This window comes from Amphiprion ocellaris, chromosome 22 (assembly GCF_022539595.1).
Source record: "Amphiprion ocellaris isolate individual 3 ecotype Okinawa chromosome 22, ASM2253959v1, whole genome shotgun sequence".
NCBI classification, from domain to species: domain Eukaryota; kingdom Metazoa; phylum Chordata; class Actinopteri; family Pomacentridae; genus Amphiprion; species Amphiprion ocellaris.
In genome coordinates, this window is record NC_072787.1 from 27118233 (window position 1) to 27143107 (window position 24875).

Consider the following 24875-nt stretch of genomic DNA (forward strand, 5'->3'; position numbering starts at 1 on the left):
TTCTTTGCTCTTTGCTGTGAAAAACCAAAACACAATGTGTCGGAGGAACTTTACCCCTGAAAAAGTTCCTGTTTATTAGGTTGATATAAAAGAATGTGATGAAGATTTAACTAAAAGATGAATTGAAAGTTTAGCCCATTTAGCGAATCATACTGGACGACAACTTTGTTCATTGTGTTTTATCTCAAAGTCACCTAAATATCTATCCAACCAACCAGCCACTCAGCTGTCTATCTGTCCAACCAACCAATGTATGACCTACCTCTCCGCCAAACCGCCAACTTACCAACCTACCCAACTATCGAACCAACTACCAACCTGCCTATCTACCAACAAACCGCCTACCCTTTCAACCAACCATCCAACCACAAAGCTCCCTACCGATCCACGACAAACTATCTACCAGCACACTTACCTCCGCATCTAACCAACCAATCAACCAACCAACCAACCAACCAATCAACCAAACAGCCAAACACCAAACCACCACTTACCTACCTACTTACCCGTTTAACCAACCAACCAACTAATCAAAGGTAACTACTGATCTACCTACCCACTCAACTACCTAACCATGAAGTGACCTATCTTTCGAATCAATGAACCAACTAATCACCAGAATCAACTAAACAACCAATTACTTATTACCTACTTAGGTACTTATGCAATCCACAAACCAACCAACCACCTGCCAATACCGACTAACCCAAACAGTTACCCAACAAAAGACCAACTTACCTACCTACTGATTACTTGTTTGCCTACCCACTCAAATAACGAACATAGACTGACATATTTTTCGAAGCAACAAAGTAACCACCCAGCCAACCAGCCAATCAGTCACCTACCTTCATACCAACCCATGAACCACCTACCATCCTACCCAACAAACCAATTGCTTATCCACCTTCTTACTTAATTATTTAACTAACAAACCACACAACTACTAACCCACCTTTATGACCAACTACTTGCCTGTAACTACCTATCCAACTAGTTAGATGTCCACTTATCTCCTCAACAACTAACAACCTACCCATCTGCCTAACCAACCAACCAACCTAATGTACTGATTACTTATGTGACCTGTCTTTCAAACCAATTAACAACCTACCTTCTGCCTACACAACCAAACCAAACAACACCTACGTACTGATCATCTGACCTATTTTTCAAACTAACAACCTACCCACCTGCCTACCACCCACCTACCTCTCTATCTGACCAACCAAACACTTCCAGAGCCAACCAACAAAACACTAGCTTACCTACTTACATAATAACAAATAAATCAATCACTAAACCTACCTACCAAACCAAAAAAACATCTGCCTACCAGTCTACCCATTCAATAGAACATCTGTCTAAGCACATACCAACCTTTGTATCCAGTCTGCCAACAAATCAACCACCTACCTACATATTTAGCCCAACAATCATCTACCTCCCTATCCAAACAAACATCTGTCTATTAACAGCCTTATCTGCATATCCAAATTACCTACATATTTAATCAATCACCTGCCCACCGACAGCACCTACACAACCGTCCAACCCACTACTTCTTATCGTTCGGTGTTGTTACTTTTCTTTGAGCCTTTTATCCTTCCCGTGTGTGTTCTGGCCTCTTAACCTCATGTATAAAACATTGTGACAGTGGGGGCTCACATCAGCCGGCACCAGTCACTTCCCCTGACCCGACCGGCATCATCGCGCACAGCTTCAGGTTCACACAGCGGTTACTCCGTCCCCGCTAAAGGTGCTTTTTGTCGACTCCCGTCTTCTCTAATGAAGAGCATTTCGAGTGACTGTTGGAGGGCACAGAGGAGAAGACGGAGGGGGAGGGAGAGGAAGAGGCAGAAAATGGACTGAGAGAGGAAGCAGGGAAAGAATGGAACAATAAATGAAGACAAACAAGGTTGGACTGAAGGAAAAAGGAAGGTAAACAAAAAAGAACACGGTGAAAGACAGAATGAAAGAGAAAGAAAAAAGGTCAAACTGCTTCCGATAACCACATAACAGCGATGTTAAGACGAAGATGTGAGGAAATGGAGGGATGTCTGCAAGTACAGACCTTGTTTCCTGCTGCTGTCCACCTCTGTTAGTTTTACTGATGAACTCAGTTCCTCCAGAGGGACCAGGGGAGCTCAGCTCATCTCCTGCTGAGGGTCAGTGCACCTCTCCTGGGCCTAGACATCTCCACGTCTCCCCGTAAACCCTGGATCCACAGGTAATGAACTGTGACCGCCAGGGCACAAACCAGAAATGGGCTTCTGGTGTGTCTGTGTTTGTGTTTGTGTATCCATGTTTGCAAACACACAAACAGCACACACCAGGGAGTTGTCCAGTGCCACTAAACCTTAATAGTATAAACTGCCTCGTCAGTTAACTCCCTCTAACTGTGTGCTCAAAAGTATGTGGACATTTACCAACCTTCCTTCTGTTCTCCCTCCAAAAAAATACATTAAAGTAGTAATTTAAAAGTAGGACAGATGCATTCAATCTGTTCCATTTGTTTTTTTTTTGACAAAGTATATCAATAGATTAAAACTATTATTATTATTATTATTATTATTATTATTATTATTATTACTATTATTATTATTGTTGTTGAATTATATTTACTGTATACATTTACCTGACCAGATAACCTTCAATTCTTCCTGGATTAAAGTTAAAATAACGATACAAATGTTAAATAAAATTAATATCCATACCGATCTTTTTAAGGTTTTAGTCAAATTCATTATTTCCAGTAATTTATGTAACTACCTACGTACCTAGCAAACTAGTGAGGTACAACAAATCACCAACCAACAGACTAGTGAACCTAAATCTGACCCATCTGTGCATCTAAACAACAAATTTGTCAATAATCCACCAACCTAAAGCTAAACGACCAACCAGTTGAATGCCTACCCACTGACATAGTCAGCCAACTAATCACTCACTTACCGACCAAACCAACAAAGCAACAACCTACTTACCTATCCAATCAAGAAACCCACCACCTACCTACCTACCTACCTACCTACTGCTAGCCTACCTACTAACCCACAAACCAACCATCCACCCACCTACCTATTCAACTAACTACCTACCCATCTGCCTTCCATCCTTTGCCGCAGTATTTCGGTAAAGTTCTAATCATATTTTTCTGGTGATTTTTTATTTTGCAGAATATTGACTGAAGGCCGGAATAAAAACGGGTGCTGTTATATAATATTTTTGTAGACTTTGGGATCATTGTGTCACCGTTCCTTTCTTCCTCGTCTCTTTTGTCTCAGTGATGAATATTAAAATCAGAATATAAACAGCATTAAAATGGAAGGAAAATAGTGAAGAGAGCAGCGAGGAACAAGAGGGAAAGCTTCTCTCTGTATTATAAACAAGTGACAGATGATAGAAAACTCTCTCAGTCTGGCGCTGCATAAAACATCAGATTTATTCTGTCGTTCTGATGAAGCTTTAATGTGTTATTGTCTTTGTGTTTTACACTTTCTCCTCTTCCTTCCTCATCTCTGCTCTCTGGTTTCTCTCACACATTCCTCGTTACTCTTTAGACTTCATCTCTTTCTTTATTCTCACAGTTTCTTTGATGTTTAATCCTCTTTCCTCCTGGGATATTCCTCTCCCTCCCTTGTTTTTTTATTCCCCTCTTCATCCCATCTGTACAGCTGATGTGTCGATAAATCCCTCAGTTCCAACATTTTTATGTCTTTGTTTAATGAGTCCAAGATACAGCCAAACCCTGTTCCAGATAATCTTGAAAACATTTTTTCCTTTCCCCAAGACACTTAGATTCATTGTTTTTCAGTTCTTTCCTCCTCTTACATGTTATATGTTGCTCAGTTACATAAACCGTCATGTAGCATGATGTTCAGATAGTGTGAAAACTCGAAACGTGGCACATCAAGTCAAATTTCAAGATTTTTAAAGCCTTTACAAATTTTACACTGTAACTATCATCTGTAGAAAACAAACTGCTGAATTCCCAGATATGGAGAAACAAATATCCTCCATGGTCTCTACATATCTGTGCATAATGCTCCAATTTAAAGAGGTACAGATCATAGATGTCTAAAAACAGTCTAATGCAACATTGGATCTGGATTTACTATGCAACTATTTATAATATTCATGTCAACCCAAACTACATACTTATCTATCTAACCAATCAACCAACAGCTCGGCCAGCCAACCACTTATCTGTCTACTTACCTACCCAACCAATAAACCAACCAACCAGCCAACCAACCAACCAACCAACCAACCAACCAGCCAAACAACCAATAAACCAACCAACCAACCAACCAACCAATAAACCAACTAACCAATAAACCAACCAACCAACCAATAAACCAACTAACCAATAAACCAACCAACCAATAAACCAACCAACCAATAAATCAACCAACCAATAAACCAACCAACCAATAAATTAACCAACCAATAAACCAACCAACCAACCAATAAACCAACCAACCAATAAATCAACCAACCAATAAACCAACCAACCAACCAATAAACCAATCAACCAATAAATCAACCAACCAATAAACCAACCAACCAACCAATAAACCAACCAACCAGCCAACCAACCAACCAACCAACCAGCCAACCAACCAATAAACCAACCAACCAACCAATAAACCAACTAACCAATAAACCAACCAACCAACCAATAAACCAACTAACCAATAAACCAACCAACCAATAAACCAACCAACCAATAAATCAACCAACCAATAAACCAACCAACCAATAAACCAACCAACCAATAAATCAACCAACCAATAAACCAACCAACCAACCAATAAACCAACCAACCAATAAATCAACCAACCAATAAACCAACCAACCAACCAATAAACCAACCAACCAGCCAACCAACCAACCAACCAACCAACCAACCAGCCAACCAACCAATAAACCAACCAACCAACCAATAAACTAACCAACCAATAAATCAACCAACCAATAAACCAACCAACCAATAAACCAACCAACCAATAAATCAACCAACCAATAAACCAACCAACCAACCAATAAACCAACCAACCAATAAACCAACCAGCCAACCAACCAACTACCCAACCAACCAATCATTTGTGTACCTAACTATTCAACCACTATTAGAATGTTTATCAGATGTAACAAAAAGATCATGACAGATTCCTGATGATGTGAACTCCATGTCCCAACACTGGTAAAGCAAATCTTACCAAATGTAGTCAGTTTGGTGGAGAATAAAGTGATCTGCATGTTGGACACTAGAAGATTAAAGATTAAAACATTCCAAGAAGAATTTGGACCAGCAGTGATGGATCTGTTAGCTTTAGAAGAGTCGCTGCCTCGTCTGAAGCTCTTCCTTCAGGGTCTAATAATGAGTCATATCTATACTTTTAGTCCATGTGACCAGATTTGTTGTGTTTATGCCACCAGCTGAGACGTCACTCATCGTGTTTGTTTGTTTGTTTTCTCAGCCGCTCAGTAAATACCCGCCGCTCTCCAACGACATCTCCTTCTGGCTGCCGGACCACGGCTTCACCGAGAACGACTTCTACGAGCTGGTCCGGTCCATCGGAGGAGATCTGGTGGAGAAAGTGACGCTGGTGGATGAGTTCACCCACCCAAAGTAGGAAAACACACAAAAACACACCAAGGAACACGTTACTCTGACTGACATTCGTTCTGCTGGAGGTTCAGTGTCGTGTTTTTAGATTTAGTTCAGATTTGTTTCTTATGACCCAAACTTAATACGTTTTCAGATTGGGGAATATTGTTGTTTTCGCCTTAAAAAACACCAAGAAGCTATTTTAAGTGTTCGATATCTCCTGAAATATCCAGAAAACAGCTGCTAAAGTTGGTGAGGACTCAGAAAAAACTGTTTTCAGCGGATAAAAATGATGAAGTGGCTTCGGAAGAGGCCAAATTTTCCATTCACTGCCATTGAAAATGGAAAAAAGTGCAAAATTTTCAATTGAGATTGGTACTGTGTCTCCATAAAGCTCCTTTAAGTGTGTATATATATATATATATATATATATATATATATATATATATATATATATATATATATATATATATATATATATATATATATATATATATATATATATATGGATGGATCCATATTTCTATATGTCCATATGTCATTTTGACAAATCTGACATGTCAAAATGCCATTCTAAGTTCATCTGGACCATTTCTGAGCTATTTTGGAAAGACGTTTTCACTTTACGGCTGGTGATTTTTCTGTCATCTTTACATTTATTTGTGTTTGTTGTCTTTTTGTGCCATTTTTGTGTCTCTTTTTTACTACTTGTGTCTTTAGTATTGTTTGTGTGTAATTTTTGTTACTTTTTTGTCATTATAGTATCTTTTCCTGTCATTTTTTGCAGCTTTCTCTGTCATTTTTGACATTTTTTGCCACTTTTTGTCATTCTTGTGTCTTTTTTGTTTTTGCGACTTATTGTGTTTTTGTGTCATTTTATTCCATTTTTATCTCATTTTTTGCTCTTTTTCTATCGTTTTTGTGTCTTTTTTAATTTGTTTTTGCGACTTCTTGTGGGGTTTTTTGCATCATTTTTTAGTATTTTTAGCTCATTTTGTGTCACTTTTGTTCTGTTGTCATTCTGACAGAAGTCATTTCTGAGTTCTCTCCTTCTTTATTCTGTTTCCATAGAGGACTTTAAATTGTGATGAAAAATGAACCACAGTGAGTAAAGATGAGACAGGAGCTCAGAGTTCAGAGGGTTAACTATCTCCTGTAATCTTTCTCAGCAAAGAGTCTACAAAAGACAAACTGCACCTTCATTCCCTTCTGATTTATTGATGTGATCTGCATCTTGGACAATAGAAGATTAAAGATTAATCTGGAAAATAGATCCTAAATGTTGGGTTTTCAACTTTCTGATGATCTTTCAGCTAATCGCCTGTGAAAATGATCAAAATCTGGGTACAAAATCAGGTCTAAAACATATACACTGGTGTATGTGCAGTAAAAGTGTCCGTTTGGTGTAAATGACAGTGAAAAGCGACTCTCTCTGTCTCAGCCGTCCTTGAAGAAACACCTCCAGTCCTGCAGTGCTGCTGTTGACGTCTCATTTTTTAGGAAGTACGAGTGTGTGTGTGTGTGTGGAAATAAAGGGCAGCAGTGGGAGCCTGGTACCTTATGGCTGAAAACACACACACACACACACACACACACACACACACACACACACACACACACACACACTGGTCCGACCTTGCATCAGTGTGTGTGTGCAGCCCTGCAGTGCGTAAAAATGTCCGACACTATTCATCTTTCAACGTTTTAATCTCTTTTAAATGGCGACCTTTCCCCCCGCCGAGCTCACACACACACACACACACACACACACACACACACACACACACACACACACACACACACACACACACACACACACACACACACACACACACACACACACACACACACACACACACCTCCAATGATGCATTAACACACACCGACTCGCGGTTTGCAGCTAATGGGTGCAGAGAGTTGAAGACTCTGCAGCAGCTTGACGGGAAAATTCTGATTTACTCGACGCTGTGAACTCAGACGACGACGTTCGAACGAGCTACAAATAGAATCAACAAAATTACGCCGTTTATCACAGCAAGAAACTGTAAAAACAGAAAAATTCCTCAGATTTCCCACTTTCTGGCAGTGCTTGAACTACTCACCTGAGATGTACAGTTCTGTAAGAAAAATTACGCAAATTGCAGCTTAAAATAATATTTTGTCAAAATCGCTTTATTTTACATATTTCATTCAAAAATTTGCCAAAAAATAAACCGTTTGCGATAAAAGAGGTTCTGTAAAAAACAAATAATTCTGAGGAAAACATTTCAACTGTTAATCTATCAATGATTCAACCATGACTAACAGTCACATGATTAAAAAGTCGTGACGTTTTGGGCTGAACTGCAGGCAGTGTCTGAGTCAATGCCATGTTTGATTCAAGGTTGTTCCAATTTTTATTGAGTAAAAATTCAAATTAATTCATTTTTTTGTCTTTGTGGTTGTTTTGAGTCAGTTTACATTGATTTGTGTTCATTTTACATGTATTTTTTAAAATTTAAATCACTTTCTGGTCGTTTTGTGCATCTTTTTGATCATTTTGCATCTTTTTTTATGTCATTTTGTTTTTCTGTGGTCACTTTGCTTATTTTTCTGGCTTTTTTGTGCCTTTTCGTGCTGGTTTTATGTGTTTTTTTGTCTCCTAGTGTTCGTTTTGAGTCATTTCGTGTCTCCTTGCTGCTGTCACAAATTCTCTAACTGATGTGAATTTATATTCTATATATGCAGGTGTAAAACAGTTGATGTGGAAACTACAGACCTCTTAGGGACTATTTTCTGTGGTGGACTGATCTGTATTTGTGACATTTAATGTGTTTGAACGACTAAAACTCATGTAGAAAAGTGTGTTTCTGGAGCAGAGAGGAGGGAGGAGGAGCACTGCAGGTGTTTTATGTGTCGCTAATCTGAGAAACGATCACGATAATTAACCGTTGTTTCTTCGTTAAGTTCTGGAAATGAGAGTGATGTGGAGAAACGGCAGCAGAGGAAGGATTCAGGATTAAAGAGGTGCAATGCAGGTGTTCAGTGCAGCGTTCAGGAAATTTAGGAGGACAGCTGCTATTATTGGGACACTTTTTGTCATTTTTGGGTCTTTTTTGCCACTTTTTGTGTCACTTTTGTTTGTTTAGTGTCATTTTTACATTTTTTGTATAGTTTTGTGTCAGTTTAGCAACATTTTGTGTTGTTTCTGATACTCTGATACTTTTTGTGTTTTTTCTTGTCATTTCATCTCATTTTTATCTCATTTTTTGCTCTTTTTATGTCATTTCTGCGTCTTTTTATGTAGTTTTGTGTCTTTTTTGTCTCTTTGTGTTACTCTCTGCTACAGAAGACATTTCTGATTCTCTCTCCATCTTTATTTTGTTTCCTTGGAGCTGCAGGACTTTAGATTGTGGTGAAAAATGAACCAGAGTGAGTAAAGATGAGACAGGAGCTCAGAGTTCACTGGGTTAACTATGTTCTATAATTTTTGTCAGCAAAGAGTTTCCAAAAGAGAAACTGGAGCTTGATTCGCTGCTGATTTATTCACCTTTCACATGACACCAGCTCCCTGCACCTGCTGTCATTAGTCAGCAGATTACGTTTTGCTAACAGCTCGTACTGTGGAAGCAGAAAGCTGATGAGGAAGCTCAGAATGTTTGTTCCCGTCAGACTCTGGCTGTCTGCGTTGCCTCAACCGATCAGCTTTTAATAACCGCCCTTATTGATTGATGCTCGTCCGTCGCAGTGATTTACAACAAAGGGTTTGTGACTCTGAGACCGAAAGGCGACGGCGTCCCGAGAGGAGCGTTAGTCCGCTGGATTTATTTTTACAAGAGGAGCAGACATTGATCTGCAGCGTAAACACACTTTACACACCGTTTCAGGAGCACATTTAACATGAAACGATGTTAGTGTTCCATTTAGAAAGTCAATAAAACTACCTGTTTGGTGTTTCACAAAGTCATACTTCTGCCTGTGAAACTAATTCACCTGCTCTGGAACTTCTCTCCTTTTATTGCTTTTCATCCTTGAATCATTGGACAATTTCTGATAAGAATTTACAAAAAAAGACTCTTATGTCAAGCTGAAAACACATTTCTACAAAGTAAGGTCAATTAATGAGGGAGGCCACCAAGACACGGACGACTCCTCTGAAGGAAGAGTTCACCAGAAGACATGGAGACTCTGAAGTCACCTGGAAAAAGGTTCTCTGATCTGAGGAGACCAGGATGGAGCTTTACGGTCATCAGAGTAGATGATTTGTTTGAACACTAAATACTGAACATCTGGACTCCATCTGAGCCCATCTAATTTATTTTGGTCTCATCTGACCACAAATGTTCTCCAACATTCATCAGGCGTTTTTCCGTGACTTTTAGCACAGTTTAATCTGCAGTTTTGTGCCGAACATCAGACAAGTTTTTTGTCCTCCGTCCATAGAGGTTGATGTTCTGAAGTGTCTGAGCTTCTCACTAACTCTGGTTTCCTCTGACAACTCCTGGACCAAGTCTGAAGCAGCTGCTGTCTGTTTTTACAGCTGGATGGTGGAAGTAGTTCACTGTCACTGATTTGTAGTTGATCTTCCTGAATCACTCCTGATTACTGCTGACACTGACTTTTAGTTCATCTTCCTGGATCATTTTCCATCTTTGTGAAGTCTCACAATCATTTTTTTCGTCCAATTCTTTTCCATGTGGAGCCATGATGCAGACATAGATAGACCCAGTTTATCAGTGATTTATTAACTGTTTAATCACCGCATTCATGCAGTGTCTTTCTACTTTGGTCTTTTTAAACTTTGAGTCTCGTCTTTGTCAAGAATTTGGACGTTTTTAGGGAACTGATAGAAGGTATTGATTTTCAAAAATGCTTTTAATCGGTTTTCGTGACTTAACCCTCCAGTTGTCTTCATTTACAGGCAGCAAAAAATATTGTTTCCTTGTCTGAAAAAAATCCAAAAATTCAGCAAAAAAAATCCCCATATTTCTGAAAATTTGCAAAAACTTCAGGAAGAAAATCACAATAATTCCTTAAAAGTTTCCCTTAAAAGTTTTACTTTAAAAAAAAAATCATCCAAATTTGGCAAGAACATTCTTGTAAATATTTTTTAAAAAATGAGTAAAAATCTTCCAAAAAATCCTGAAAATATCTAAAGTGATTCCATATATATCAGTAAAACTTCTATTTTCTTTAAGAACATTCTTTAAGAACATTTAAATAAAATCCAGCGAAATTCGCTGGATTTTGGTTGAGTTTTTATGAATGTTCTTAAGAAACATTTTTAACATTTTTTTTCACCAAAATATGTTGAAAATGTGAACATCAGAAGTTTCACTGTGAAAATAGATTTTTTTCCCCACATTTTCAAACTTTAAAATGGGTCAGTTTTGAGGCTTAAACATCCAGAGTTCTGCATGAACCTAAAGTGAAGTCCAGGCATTTCCATCATGTTTATCTCCACGCCTTATGTGTTTTTATCTCCAAACAAACCTTAATGTTCATCGCGGCTGTAAATTGATGCCGGAAGCTGCAGCCTCTCCAACATTTCTCCTCCTCCAGAGCACTTCTGAAGTGAATCAGACGAACTCTCTGCGCTCCATAAACGTCTCGTGTCGGAGCAAATCGAAGCTGAAGGCTCGCTATGATTCTCCACAAATCTGCATTTACTGGCCGCTAATGCTGTCAGCCGCAACTAATCTGATAAGCCGGCGGAGCTGTCAGTCACGTCGACGGCACCCTCCCCCTTCCTGACTCCCCGAGAGGCCAAGACGTGACGAGTTTTTATCTCCGCTGTCGGCCACTTCATGTGTTTAAACCTCGATTAATACAAGTTAGAATATTAGTGGAGAAAAATAAAGACCAGAGATAATAATGGAAGAAAAAAATGACGGGTTTAACTGTAATTTTCTGCACAATTTTACTTTTTTACTCTTATTTTACAGGTTTTTCAAATTATCAGTAACATCACTGAAAAAATGATTACACCTTGATTGTTCAAAAAATCTGTATTTTTATGTATAAATTTGTACTTTTACTATGTTTGATGATAAAAGTAAACAGTTTGTATTCTGTTTAAATCATCAAAAATATAGAATTTACAGATATTTGCTATTATCTAAAAGAAACATTTTGTATATTAAGGAAAATACATAAAAAAGAGACACAAAATGACCAGCAAGTGACGCACAAAGCCTCCGTTCTTCACTGTCAGGACGATGCTTCCACTGTGGTTCACTCCAAACATCTGGACTCCATCTGAGCCCAACAAATTTATTTTAAATCTGACCAAAGAATGTTCTAATATGTACAGATATATGTATATTATTTATATTACGGCATTTTTACTTTAATTTTTTTGCTATTTAAAAATAAAAGTTAAATCTTCTGTTTAACTGTTGGACAAATAGAAGTTTATAGAATATTAGTGGGTAATAATTAATAATAACTAAAAAAAATGCACAATTTAGTCTTATTTTACAGATTTTCCCTGTTTTGTCATATTAAAAGTATTTACTAAAATCCCTGAAAAAATATTAATTTACATCATTTAGATCATTTCTAGTAAAAATCACTTTTTAATTTTTTATTTTTTAAAAAGTATTAATTGTTGGTTGTAAAAAAAAGAAATGAAAAGAGAATGAAAAAGTAAATGATGTCCTCATCAAAGCTGTACTTTTACACTGTTTTTTCTGTTATTAAACCACCAAAAAATGGGCAGATATTTGTTTTAAAGAGTGGAAAATGATGATTAACTTTTTTTACTGGTATTTTACAAACAGTTTTGTTAAATTCTAAATAATAACTTATAAAATGACTGAAAAGAAGTATTATTTGACATACATTTTCAAAATAAAATTCACAAAAAAGCAAGACTGTAAAACAAAATAAATACAATGGAAAATGGAAGATCGTTACACTGCCTGCAGTTCAGCTGAAGAGTTAGAATTTTGTTCGAGTTATAGCCAATATATTTGCACGTACCGTTGCTAGAAACTTGATGATATAATTCTTGAAATTGCTCAGCTGAGTCTCAACACCTTCACATTTCTGCCACACCTCGAAGCTTGCAGCTTTAAGTATCTACTAATTAATTATCTACTAATTACAGCTGCAAGCAGTAAAAGACTGAAACCTGTGCAGAGTGAAAACCTTCGTCCTCCTCCTCAGCCGCCACAGCTCCATGAATGATTTAACAGACAGAGAGCGTCAAGGCCAAAACAGGAAGCAGGAAACAGATGCCGGTGATGCTCAGCTTCTGCTTCCTGCTTCATGTTTTGGTGTTTCGTGGGTCGGGGGAGAGTTTTCCGGTGCGTCATCCAGCTGAATAATGCTCTTCCCACAACCAATCAGCCTGATGGAGGGAGACGTCGCCTCCTTCATCCTCTAACCAGCAGGACACATTAAGTGGTCAGGATTCAAGCCAGAACCTGTAAAAACTCAGCTTTCAGACGGTCCTTGAACTACTCATCTGTGACTGTACAGAAAATTCAGTAACAATCGGAGCTTTACAATCATTGAAATTGCTTTATTCCGCACATGTTGTTTAGAAATTCGCCAAAAATAAAAAATTCGCTCAAACAAGATTGTGTGAAAAACTAGAAACAATCAAAACAAACATGGAAACGGAACAAGCATGAAGAATGAGAAAAAACTCAGTGTCACAGTTAGAATGATTAAACAAAACTGAGAAAAAGTAGAATTTCTTTGATTATTTATTTTACAGAAGTTGGAGTAACTCTGGAATCAACACGTCCAACAATTTTCCAAGTGTCTACAGGTGTTGGAAATGCAGAAGAAAATCAATCTTGGCTCTACATAATATAGATTTTCAACTTTGTACATTTTTACACCGTCTACAAACTCAGCCAGACAGAACCTTCTGTATTTTTGTGTCTCGTTTTGGTTGTTTTATGTGTCTCTGCTCAAGTGGAAACGCTGCCTGCAGTTCAGCTGACAAACACACAACAAGTTGCAAAAAGGACACAAAAGACAAAAAAATGACATAAAAAGACAAAAAAGTTACACAAAAAAATTGAAAAAACAACAGACAAAAAATACACAAAACGTTTCAAAAATGACACAAAAAGACAAAAAAGGACACAAAAAATTGCACAAAAAGATAAAAATTGCACACAAAAAGTTTCTAATATGATAAAACAAAAAACACAAAAAGTTGCAAAAATGACACAAAAAGACAAAAAAATTACACTAAAACTTGCACAAAGGACACAAAAGACAAAAAAATACACAAAACATTTAAAAAATGACACAAAAAAGACAAAGAATGACACAAAAAGTTGCAAAAATTACACAAAAAGACAAAAAATGACAAAAAGATTTTTAAAAATTACACCAAAAAATTGAAAAATGACACAAAAAGACAAAAAATGACACAAGTTGCAAAAATTACACAAAACGACAAAAAAAGGACACAAAAAATTGCAAAAATTAGACTATATATATATATATATATATATATATATATATTGGGTGGACGGTCTCCTTGCAGTGGACTTCATTTATTGATTTTCCTGATCGAGGCTGAATGAACAGAAACTTTGGTAGTTTTGAGTTGTGCTAATTTTCTCTCTGTCTCGGTGTGTTTTGTCTCGCGGGTGTTTGAACCTTCCTGTTTTCTAAATGGGATCTAGATTTCACTTTATCTCGCTTTTCTCTAAATGTCAACATCATCCCGTTCACCTTTTCTAAATGTCGCCTCCTCCTCCTCGTTCTCTGGCCTTTCCTTCCTCCCTCCCGTCCGGGCTACCTCGCAGCGTTAGCATATTAGCTTACCACAGCACTCGCTCCCCGGAGTGTGTGTGTGTGTGTGTGTGTGTGTGTCGGAGTGTGTGTGTGTGTTCGCGTTGCTTTATTAGCTGTGTGTGCACAGCGGCAGTAATGTTTTATGGGGATTAGAGAGCTGGTGTATCAACAACACGCCAGATTTATATCAGCCAGTTCACCGGCTGCCTCCGCCCCAAGGGCCTCTGGGTAATCTGGGTGTAATTGAGCATAGAGGTTACTAGCGAACACACACACACAAACATAAACGTGGTTTCACACTCGCTGAGATGATCAACACATAGGGGAGTTAAAACAAATAGAATTCCTCCACATGCCTAAACACACAAACATCACAAATGTACACACAAATAACAAACAAAACACAAGAAACTCAGGAAGAACTGTGAAAATCAATCTGTTTTTGGTTTTTAGAATGATTCAAAGAGACAAAAATAGCATGAAAATGTGCAAATACTACAAAAAGCATAAAAATTATATAAGAAGTTGCAAAAATGACACAGACAAAAATGACAACAAAAGATGTAAACCTGACATAAAAATTACTCAAGAAGTTGCAAAAAAGGGACAGTAAAAAATGCAAAAATGATACAAAAGACAAAAAATGACAACAAAAGATGTAAACATGACAAAAAAATGACACAAAAAGTTTAAAAGATGACACAAAAAGACAAAGGACCATAAAAGATGTAAAAATGACATAATTACTCAAGAAATTTCAGAAAACATTTTTGGCCAAAAGCATTTCAGTTCTCGCAGAGCCAGACTATTCTCTAGTGCTGATACAACACTGTGTAGAATTGTCTGACTGCACCTCATTGCCATTCTTTTATATGTGGTAAATACTGATGATGTTCACTCAAAATAGTGATTTTGGTGAAACATTAGCAACAGCCAGACTATTCTCTAGCGCTGATACAACACTGTGTAGAATGGTCTGACTGCACCTCATTATTGTTCTGCATTAGGAGGTAAAAACAGCTCTGGGTTGTTTGTATTTCTTGAAACAAATCACAACTGTCTAGTACTGAACCCAGAATGCACTGCAGGATGCATCTTATTAAAAGTCCTGGAAGATGTGTGAATTTTGATGCCAAAAGTGAGAAGCAGCCAGAGAATCTGTGAAACTCCTCCAACACTGCGTAGCTCCTTCCACCTACTAGTGACTGAAAACCCTCAGTTTGTCGTGATTTTTCTTTCCCCTGAGCGTGAGAATCTGACTTCACTCCACGTGAACCAACAGTGAACGTGATCTTTCCTCTGCGTTTTATTTTGGCGGGCCGCTGCAGCTGACACACATATGGCCGAAGCGACGTGCCAGTTTGAGCGCACGAACACCTTCTGTCCTGCCGGTGAATCATGCAGTCAGCAGCTTCGGTCGGGTCAGTCGAGGTGAGGAAGGAGGGGAGCGTTCGCTGCTGTCACAAAAAAAAAAAAATCCACGTCGCTGCAGTTTTAGCGCTTTCACTGACGGCAGCGACAGTTTTTCATTGTCATTTTTTGGAAACTTTTCAGCCCCTAAACCTGTTAAAACCTCCAGAATGCAGAAAAGTTTATGGATACTTGTGGCCTGCTTTTACTTAGGGACGTCCGGTCAAGTTTCTGAGACCATTTTCCTACAAATAAACACACGAGTAAATTAAAGTTAATAAAAATCAATCCAGAGTTTGAGCAGTGAATAACAGCTCATTTAATAAGTAATCAATCAAAAATACCACTTCACCTATTATAACTACTATTACTATAACAAATATTTAGGCTGAGATCCTACAGAGTTGATAATTATGAAGATTAATTTAATTCTGTAGATCCGTACATTAGACTCTTACATATTGTTTATCATGGGGCCTAATCTGGTTTATTCCAGTCTGAGTTACTTGGTTTGGTCTGGATCAGTTGGTTTGTTCCAGATTTGTTAGTTTGTTTCAGCCTGAGTTAGTTGGTCTCTTTCCATCTGGGTTAGTTGGTTTGTTCCAGGTTAGCTAGCTTGTTCCATTGTGAGCTAGCTGGGTTTTTTTTCCAAGTCAGTTGTTCTGTTCCAGTCTGTCAGATGATTTGTTCCAGTCAGTTGGTTTGTTCTGGGTCAGTTGGTTTGTTCCAGTCTGGATTATTTGGCTTGTTCCAGTTAGTTGGTTTGTTCCAGTCACTTGGATGTTCCCTTCTGTATCAGTTTGTTCCAGTGTGAGTTAGTTGGTTTGTCCTAAGTAAGTTGGTTTTTTCCATTCTGGATCAGTTGGTTGTTCAAGGTCAATTTTTCTGTTCCATTCTGGGTCAGTTGGTTTGTTCCATTCTGGGTCAGTTGGTTTGTCCCAGGCCAGTTTGTCCTCTATATATATGACTCTATATAGACTATAAATGTTGATGTCTGCTGTTTAACTCTCCCGTTTCTCTTACTTTTGTGACTTTTAGTTCAGTTTGGATTGAAAACCGACGGATCGTCTATTTCTCTCTGTTTTTATTAATTTCTGTTACCTTTCAGAGCAGCAGTTCGGGGTCCCAGGTTTATTTTCAGGACATTTGCCTTCGACCAGGAACACATGAAAGTTCAGAAATATAGTAAAAAAAAAAACATATAGCAGGGGTTTTTTTTTGTTTTTTTTTAATGGAGACTTTTTACACCAAAACACTGTCAGCAGATCTGTGAACACGCCCACTCATTCAGGGTTCCTCTTCATCTTTACATTTCCTACATAGTGAAACTAAATAAATAACGTAAATAACATCTCTGGATGATCGTAGGAAGCAAAACGTGTAAAGAAACTAAAATATGTTCCAAATATTTCTTCACCTCCTTCTGCTTTGCAAACAGATTCAACACTCTTCATCCTCCAAGCAGCTTCATGAAAACAAATTCAAACGTTTCCTCCACATGATGCTGCAGGTTTCTACAGCTCTTTCTTCACTCACACTAGCATCCCTAGACGAGACTGTAGCATTCCTAAGCTAACAACTAGCATTCTTAGAACAGCAAATTGCATCTCTAGGCTAATATGTAGCACTGTTCATTCTACAGCTAATATTATTGGGTTAGCTACGAGCTAGAACAAAACCAGCAATAACAACACTGAGACATCCTGATGCTAACTGCTAGCATCCCTAAACTAATGATATTTGTTCATTATCATTATGTTAATGATTAGCATCCCTAGACTAACAACCGGCATCTGTAAACTAGTCGCTAGTATCCTAAAGCTAACGACAAGCATTCTTAGGCTAGTTTACATTGCTAGATTTAACTAACAATCAGCACTGCTTGGTTTGTCTAGCATTCCTTTAACTAGCACTCCAAGGATAGCAACTAGCAACCCTAGGCTGTTAACTAGCTTTCCAAGGCTAACAACTAGCATTCAAAGGCTAATAACTAACATTTCGAGGCTAACTACTAACATTAGATTAGTTCCTAGCATCCATAGGCTAACGACCAGTACTAACAACTAGCCCTCCTAGGCCAGTGTCTAGCACCCTAATGCTAGCAGCTAGCAGCTCACATCCTCAGATTAGTAGTTACCATTCCTTATCTAGAAATATGATACATAGATAGATGGATAGACTATAGATAGATAGATAGATAGATAGATAGATAGATAGACTATAGATAGATAGATAGACTATAGATAGATAGATAGATAGATAGATAGACTATAGATAGATAGATAGATAGATAGATAGACTATAGATAGATAGATAGATAGACTATAGATAGATAGATAGACTATAGATAGATAGATAGATAGATAGATAGATAGATAGATAGATAGATAGATAGATGGATAGACTATAGATAGATAGATAGATAGATAGATAGATAGATAGATAGATAGACTATAGATAGATAGATAGATAGACTATAGATAGATAGATAGATAGACTATAGATAGATAGATAGACTATAGATAGATAGATAGATAGATAGATAGATAGATGGATAGACTATAGATAGACTATAGATAGATAGATAGATAGACTATAGATAGATAGATAGATAGACTATAGATAGATAGATAGATAGACTATAGATAGATAGATAGACTACAGATAGATAGATAGATAGATAGATAGATAGATAGATAGATAGATAGATAGATAGATAGATAGATAGATGGATAGACTATAGATAGATAGATAGATAGATAGATAGATAGATAGACGATAGATAGATGATAGATGGATAGATAGATAGATAGACTATAGATAGATAGATAGATAGATAGACTATAGATAGATAGATAGACTATAGATAGATAGATAGATAGATAGATAGACTATAGATAGATAGATAGATAGATAGATAGATAGATAGATAGATAGATAGATAGATAGATAGATAGATAGACTATAGATAGATAGATAGACTATAGATAGACGGTATGGAAGGATTTGAGCCACTAATCAGTGTTTCCTCTCAGACGTGAAGGTTTTTTCTTTTATTCCACTCGTCTTCCTGAATGAAATCAGCTCACATTTAGATCCAGAGAACTGAGCAGAAACAAAGCGAGTGAGAAGGAAAAGGGTTTAATTATCGACTCTCTCCGGCTCGCTGTCCTTTTTCACTCTGACCCCAATCAGCAGACTGTGAGTGTGAGGCGCTGATGAGCTTCGATCCGGCCACATTGACTTCTCACTGTCTGGGGATGAAGAGCAGGAAAAGTCCTGGAGGCAGAGAGAGGGAGAGGTGAAAGAGGACGACAAAACCCGGAAAATCCTCCCCGACGCCTCCTTTTTCATTTCCACAACTCAGATGTTGCTGCAGCCAGCAAGAAATATGATGCAGCTTCCTCTTTTATTTGAGATTCCTGAATCCTGAGCATTTTGTCTTTGCTCCCTTCTCATTTTTCCTCACTGTTGGTTCATTTTTCACTGCAGTTTAAAGTCCTGCAACTCTGTGGAAACACAATGAAGAAGGAGAGAAAACGCAGAGATGTCTTCTGTAGCAGTACGACTCAATTAGAATGACACAATAATGATACAAGAAGTTGCAAAAATGACAAACTTCAAAAAAAGACAACAAATGAACACAAAAGTTGCAAAAAACACACAGAACGGACGCAAAAGATCCTATGACATCAGAAGTTGCAACACACACCAAAATGACACAGAAATACATAAAAATGACACAAAACCGACACAAACGATGCTAAAAAATAATACAAAAGTTGCAAAAATGACACAAAGACCCTAAAATTGTACAAAAATGACACAGAAATACATAAAAAAGACACAAAGTTGACGCAAAAGATGATAAAAAATAACACAAGTTGATGCAAAAATGACAGAAACACATACAAAAGACACAAAGTTGAGGCAATGATGCTAAAAACAATCTAAAAATTTCAAAATGGCAAAAAAAATCACACAAAATTTGCAAAAATTACACCAAAAACAGACAAAAATCTAAAAAAAGACCCTAAAATTACACAAAAATGACACAAAAACACATAAAAAAGACACAAAATTGATGCAAAACATGCTAAAAACAACACAAAAGTTGCAAAAATGACAACAAAAACACAAAAATAGACAAAAAGACCCTACATCGACACCAAAATGAGACAAAAAGTCACCGCAACGGCACAAAACGGCAGAAAAAGACACAAAAATGACACAAAACTTGCAAAAATGACACAAAAATACACCAAAATGACAGAAAAAGACACGAAAATGAGAGAAAAGTTGCAAAACTTACACCAAAATGACACAAAATGACACAAAAATACACCAAAATAACAGAAAAGACACAAAAATGACACAAAAGTTGCAAAAATGACACAAAAATGCACTAAAATGACACAAAATGACAGAAAAAGACAATAACAGAAAAGTTGCAAAAATGACACCAGAATGACACAAAATGCCATAAAATGACATAAAATGCCAGAGTTGTTTTAGCTCCACACCAGTTGAAACCGTCTGGCTGCAGGATGGAGGATGAAGACGTTCAGAAGCTGCTCTGAGCCGAACATGTCGCCAGCTGACAGACTTTGAGGCTGACAGGGTCAACGAGGACAATAAATAAAACACAACCACCCTCGAGAGTCTCTGTCAGCAGAAAGACAGACACTCAGACGTCCACAGTTTCCTCTGAAGGCGTCTCAGCAAAGATGATTTCAGAGGTCAGACGTCCAGAGAGGGACGGAGAAGACGATCTGGATTCAGCCTCTGAATCACCAGATTTAACCCTCTGAAGCCACCAGTGGATCTAAAAGTCATGAGGTCTGTCAAATAAAACACCGAGAAGATGCCGTTTATCAGCAGGAATCTGGAAAAACTGAAAAAACCTGGACATTCCCACAGTCCTTGAATGTATCATCTGTCTCTGCAGTCCTGCTTAAAATCACAGTAATTTATAGAAACTTCAAAAATTACAAAAAAAATCAACAGTTAGCACCAAACACATTCTGAAAAACAAAAAATTCTGCGATTATCCATACAAACGTGAAGCTCCTTGTGACTCAGCTGTGACCAGTGGTCACCTGACAGAAATTCTGAGTTTTCAGCTGAACTTCTGGCAATTTTTATAAAATTTTGTGTCATTTTTCTGTCATTTTACATGTTTTTGCGTCATTTTTGCATCTTTTTGTGTTTGCTTTGAGTCAATTTAGGTCAATTTGGATAATTTTATCTCACTTTGGCCAAATTTCAGACCATTTTGGACCATTTGAAACTGAAAAGACAATCAAAAATAAATGCGGCATGGCTCAGAAACTGTGAACAGAGGAGCTAGTTGTTGGAGATACATTCAGCATGGTGAAACATCTGTCTACAGACGAACAGAGACTCAGAACTGGACTAAAACTTGTCAAAAACAACACAAAAAATATTCTAAATTGTATTGAACTCACTCATAATTACTCACGTTATGGTTAAAATGACAATTTTTGAGTCATTTTGAGCCTATTTGTCTCAAAAAATGTCTGAACTGACTCAAAAATTGTCCAAAATAACTCAAAAACTGCCCCAAATTACTGGAAACTAGTTAGAAATGTCTATTTCTGAGTCTTTTTAGACAATTTGAGTCATTTTGAACAAGTTTTAGTCCAATTTTGAGTCTCTGTTCCTCATCAGTAGAAAGATGTTTCACCATGCTGAATGTATCTCCAACAACTTGCTCCTCTGTTCACTGTTTCTGAGCCATGCTGCATTTATTTTAGTGATCCAGTAAATTTAATTTTGCTCTCTTGTTACATAAAAATTCTTGTCATGGCACTGTTGGTTAGAGCTGAGTCACAAAAGACTTTGTAGTTGCTCAGTGGAAAGCAGAATTTTATCTTTTTAAAAATTTGGATCAAATATTTTTTCGCAATTTTTTTAAATAAAAAAAGTGAATTATTTTTAATAGTGTCACTATTTTAGGCATAAATGTGATTATTTTTCCTGATGAAGCCATTTATTCCACATGATTAGTTAAAAGATAGAAAGTTAGAAATGTTATATTTTTTTCTGTTTTTCTGATAAATGGTGTAATTTTGTCGATTTAAAGAACAAAAAAAGTAGAAAAGAAGGCCTTTCAAACATCTTGGCTGGTTTTGAGGTTTATAAGAAGTTTCCTACATCATGTGTCAGCAACACTGTCAGACGTTTGGGCTTCCTGTAGGCTGAATACACCCGTAACCATGGTAACCGTACACAACACAGCGTTTAGTCGATATGCAAATTTCAAAAATGAAGTAAAACGTTGCCGAGGAGCAGAAAATCAACACAGTGACTGTAAATACTGTTAGGATGAGTCACTCAGCGAAGGGAATCCTGCAACTCTAGTCTGTGTCTTTATGTGTGTGTTTGTGCTTTTCTTTCAATGTGTGTGTGTGTGTGAGACGGAGAGAGAGGGGTGGTGGGCGAGCGAGGCAGCTCAGTAATTGAAAAGCAGAGAAGCATTTTCTGAGCTAATAGTCGCTCTGAGATTCGGCCTCGCTGGAGGAAACCTCGGCAGAGTGGAGGGCAGAGAGATGAAAATGTTTGCTGCTCGGTGTTTCCTCCTTCTGATGATACGAGACAACCTGAACCTCGGCGCCGCGACAGGAAGGTTAAAGTCAGCAGAGATTTCCTGTAACGTTAGCAAGAGTCAAAATGTCCCCAGTTTAATTAGCAAATTTTCCCAGTAAAACGTATTTTAATCGTGATTTTCAACTGCAGACGTAATAATTACAGACAGGAGGAACAGCAATGAGCAACTAGCGTTCATAGACCTGCAGCTAGTGTCTCTATGCTAACTACTAGCATCCCTAGACTAGCTACTAGCATCACTAGACTAGCAACTAGCATTCCTAGACCTGCAGCTACCACTATCCTAGCTACTAGCATCCCCAGACTAGCAACTAGCATTCCTAGACCTGCAGCTACCACTATCCTAGCTACTAGCATCCCTAGACTAGCAACTAGCATTCCTAGACCTGCAGCTACCACTATCCTAGCTACTAGCATCCCTAGACAAGCTACTAGCATTCCTAGACCTGCAGCTACTACTATCCTAGCTGAGCATCCCTAGACAAGCAACTAGAGTTCCTAAAAACGCAGCAAGTATCTCTATGCTAGCCACTACTATCCTTAGACTAGTAACTAGCATTCCTGGGCTAGTGACTAGCATCTTCACACTACATAACAGCATTCCTAGGCTAGATACTAGCATCCCTTGACAGCTGCCATTCCTAGTCTTATGATAAGCATTCCAAAGCTAGCAGCAAATATCCTTTGGTCTTCAACTAGTACTTCTAAGATAGCTACTAGCATCCCTAGACTAGCAACTAATATTCCCAGGCTTCGGATAGCAACCAGCATCCGTGGGCTTGTACCTCGTCTCCCTGGATTAGCAACTAGGATCCCGGGCCAACGACTAGTATTCCTACACTTATGATTAGAATTTCAAGGCTAACAACCAGCATCCATCAGCCTGTGACAAGCATCTCTAGGTTAGCTACTTGCATGCCTACGCAAGCAACTAGCATTCCTGGGCTAGTGACGAGCATCTTTACACTACCTAGTAGCATTCCTAGGCTAAATACTAGCATCCCTTGACTAACAGCTGGCATTCCTGGGCTTATGATTAGCATCCCAGTGCTAGCAACCAACATCCCTAGGCCCACAACAAGCATCTGTAGGTTAGCTACTAGCATTCGTGAACTAGCAGCTAGCATTTCTGCACTCACAACTAACAACTGTATGCTCACTACTGGCATTTCTAAACTATCTACTTGGATCCCACACCTTATAATTAGCATTCAAGGGCTAGCAACAAGCATCCTTTGTCCTGCAACTTGTATCTCTAGGCTAGCTAATAGCAACCCGAGACTAGCAACTAGCATTTCTGGGTTGATGATTAGCATCTTTATGCTAGGCTGATGATCAACATTCCAAGGCTGACAACTAGCATCTCTAGACTAGCTACTAGCATTCCTGGGCTAGGTACTTGCATCTCTCAACTAGCAACTACCATTCATAGGCTCATGATTAGCATTCCAGGGCTAACAACAAGCATTCACACTCTGTGTCTAGGTTAGTTCCTAGCACCTCTAGGCTACCAACTAGCATTCCTAGGCTAGTGATTTGCATCCCTGGACTTCCTATTAGTTGTCCTAGGCTAGGATGTAGAATCCCATGATTGTAACTGGTATTCCAAGGCTTACGACCAGAACTCCAGGGCTAGCAACAAGCATTTATAGCCCTTCCACTAGTAACTGTAGGCTAGCCACTAGTGCCCATAGGCTTATAACTAGCATCCCTTAGCTAGCAACTAGCTCTCCGAGGCCGTTGACTAACATAGGGTCACTGGTAACATTCCTAGCCAGCAAATTAGCATCCCTTGGCTAACAGCTAGTATCTCTAATCTTGTGAATCATCTTTTTGCATCCCTAGAGAACACTTTGAAACATTTAAATCTACTTTATATCTAGCAGGTGTTCAGAAGAATCAGAGAAGAAAATGTAAAACCTCAGAATTCTGAGGCAGCTTCTCTGTAGCCTCTTGAACCTTTGTTTTGTTTGGAATTCTCAGTTTCCACGTTAAACATTTTATGATCTATAATCAATAACCTCAATTTATCAGCTTCAGTGTTCAGATCATGTAGCTCAGGATAAAAAAATGTCAGTGAATTTAGGATCCAGTTTAACCCACATTTAATCAGGACGCCTGATGCAGAATCTGTTCTGTGCAGCAGATTAAAGACGCTGTAAAACCGCAGTGGATCTTCTTTACTGCCGCTACAAGCTCAATCGATTGTTCAGTGATGTTCCAGGTCGTAGCTGCTGATTGGATGCTGACAAATGTTGCAGTAATAATAGATCGGATTGGTGCCAGAGACCGACTACATCACAGAATGTTTTCCCGTTTGCTTTTTAACCCTTTAGGCGCCACAGTTTTTTCAATAAAATATTCAGTTTTGATATCACTTTTTCAAAAGATTGTAACTTGAAAATGATTAGAGATAAAGGCATACTGTAAATGAGTAAAATCATCAGTATGATCCAAAGTTTGTGATGGGAGT

At 38.0% G+C, this 24875-nt stretch overlaps 1 protein-coding gene across 1 annotated transcript in view; it reads left to right on the forward strand.

The window, feature by feature from the left end:
• Positions 1-24875, forward strand: part of fars2 (phenylalanyl-tRNA synthetase 2, mitochondrial) — a 117832-nt gene that overhangs the window by 73489 nt on the left and 19468 nt on the right. Inside the window, exon 9 of the mRNA XM_055007294.1 lies at positions 5487-5638. Coding sequence (XP_054863269.1) covers positions 5487-5638 — 152 coding nt within the window. The remainder of the gene's footprint in view (positions 1-5486; positions 5639-24875) is intronic.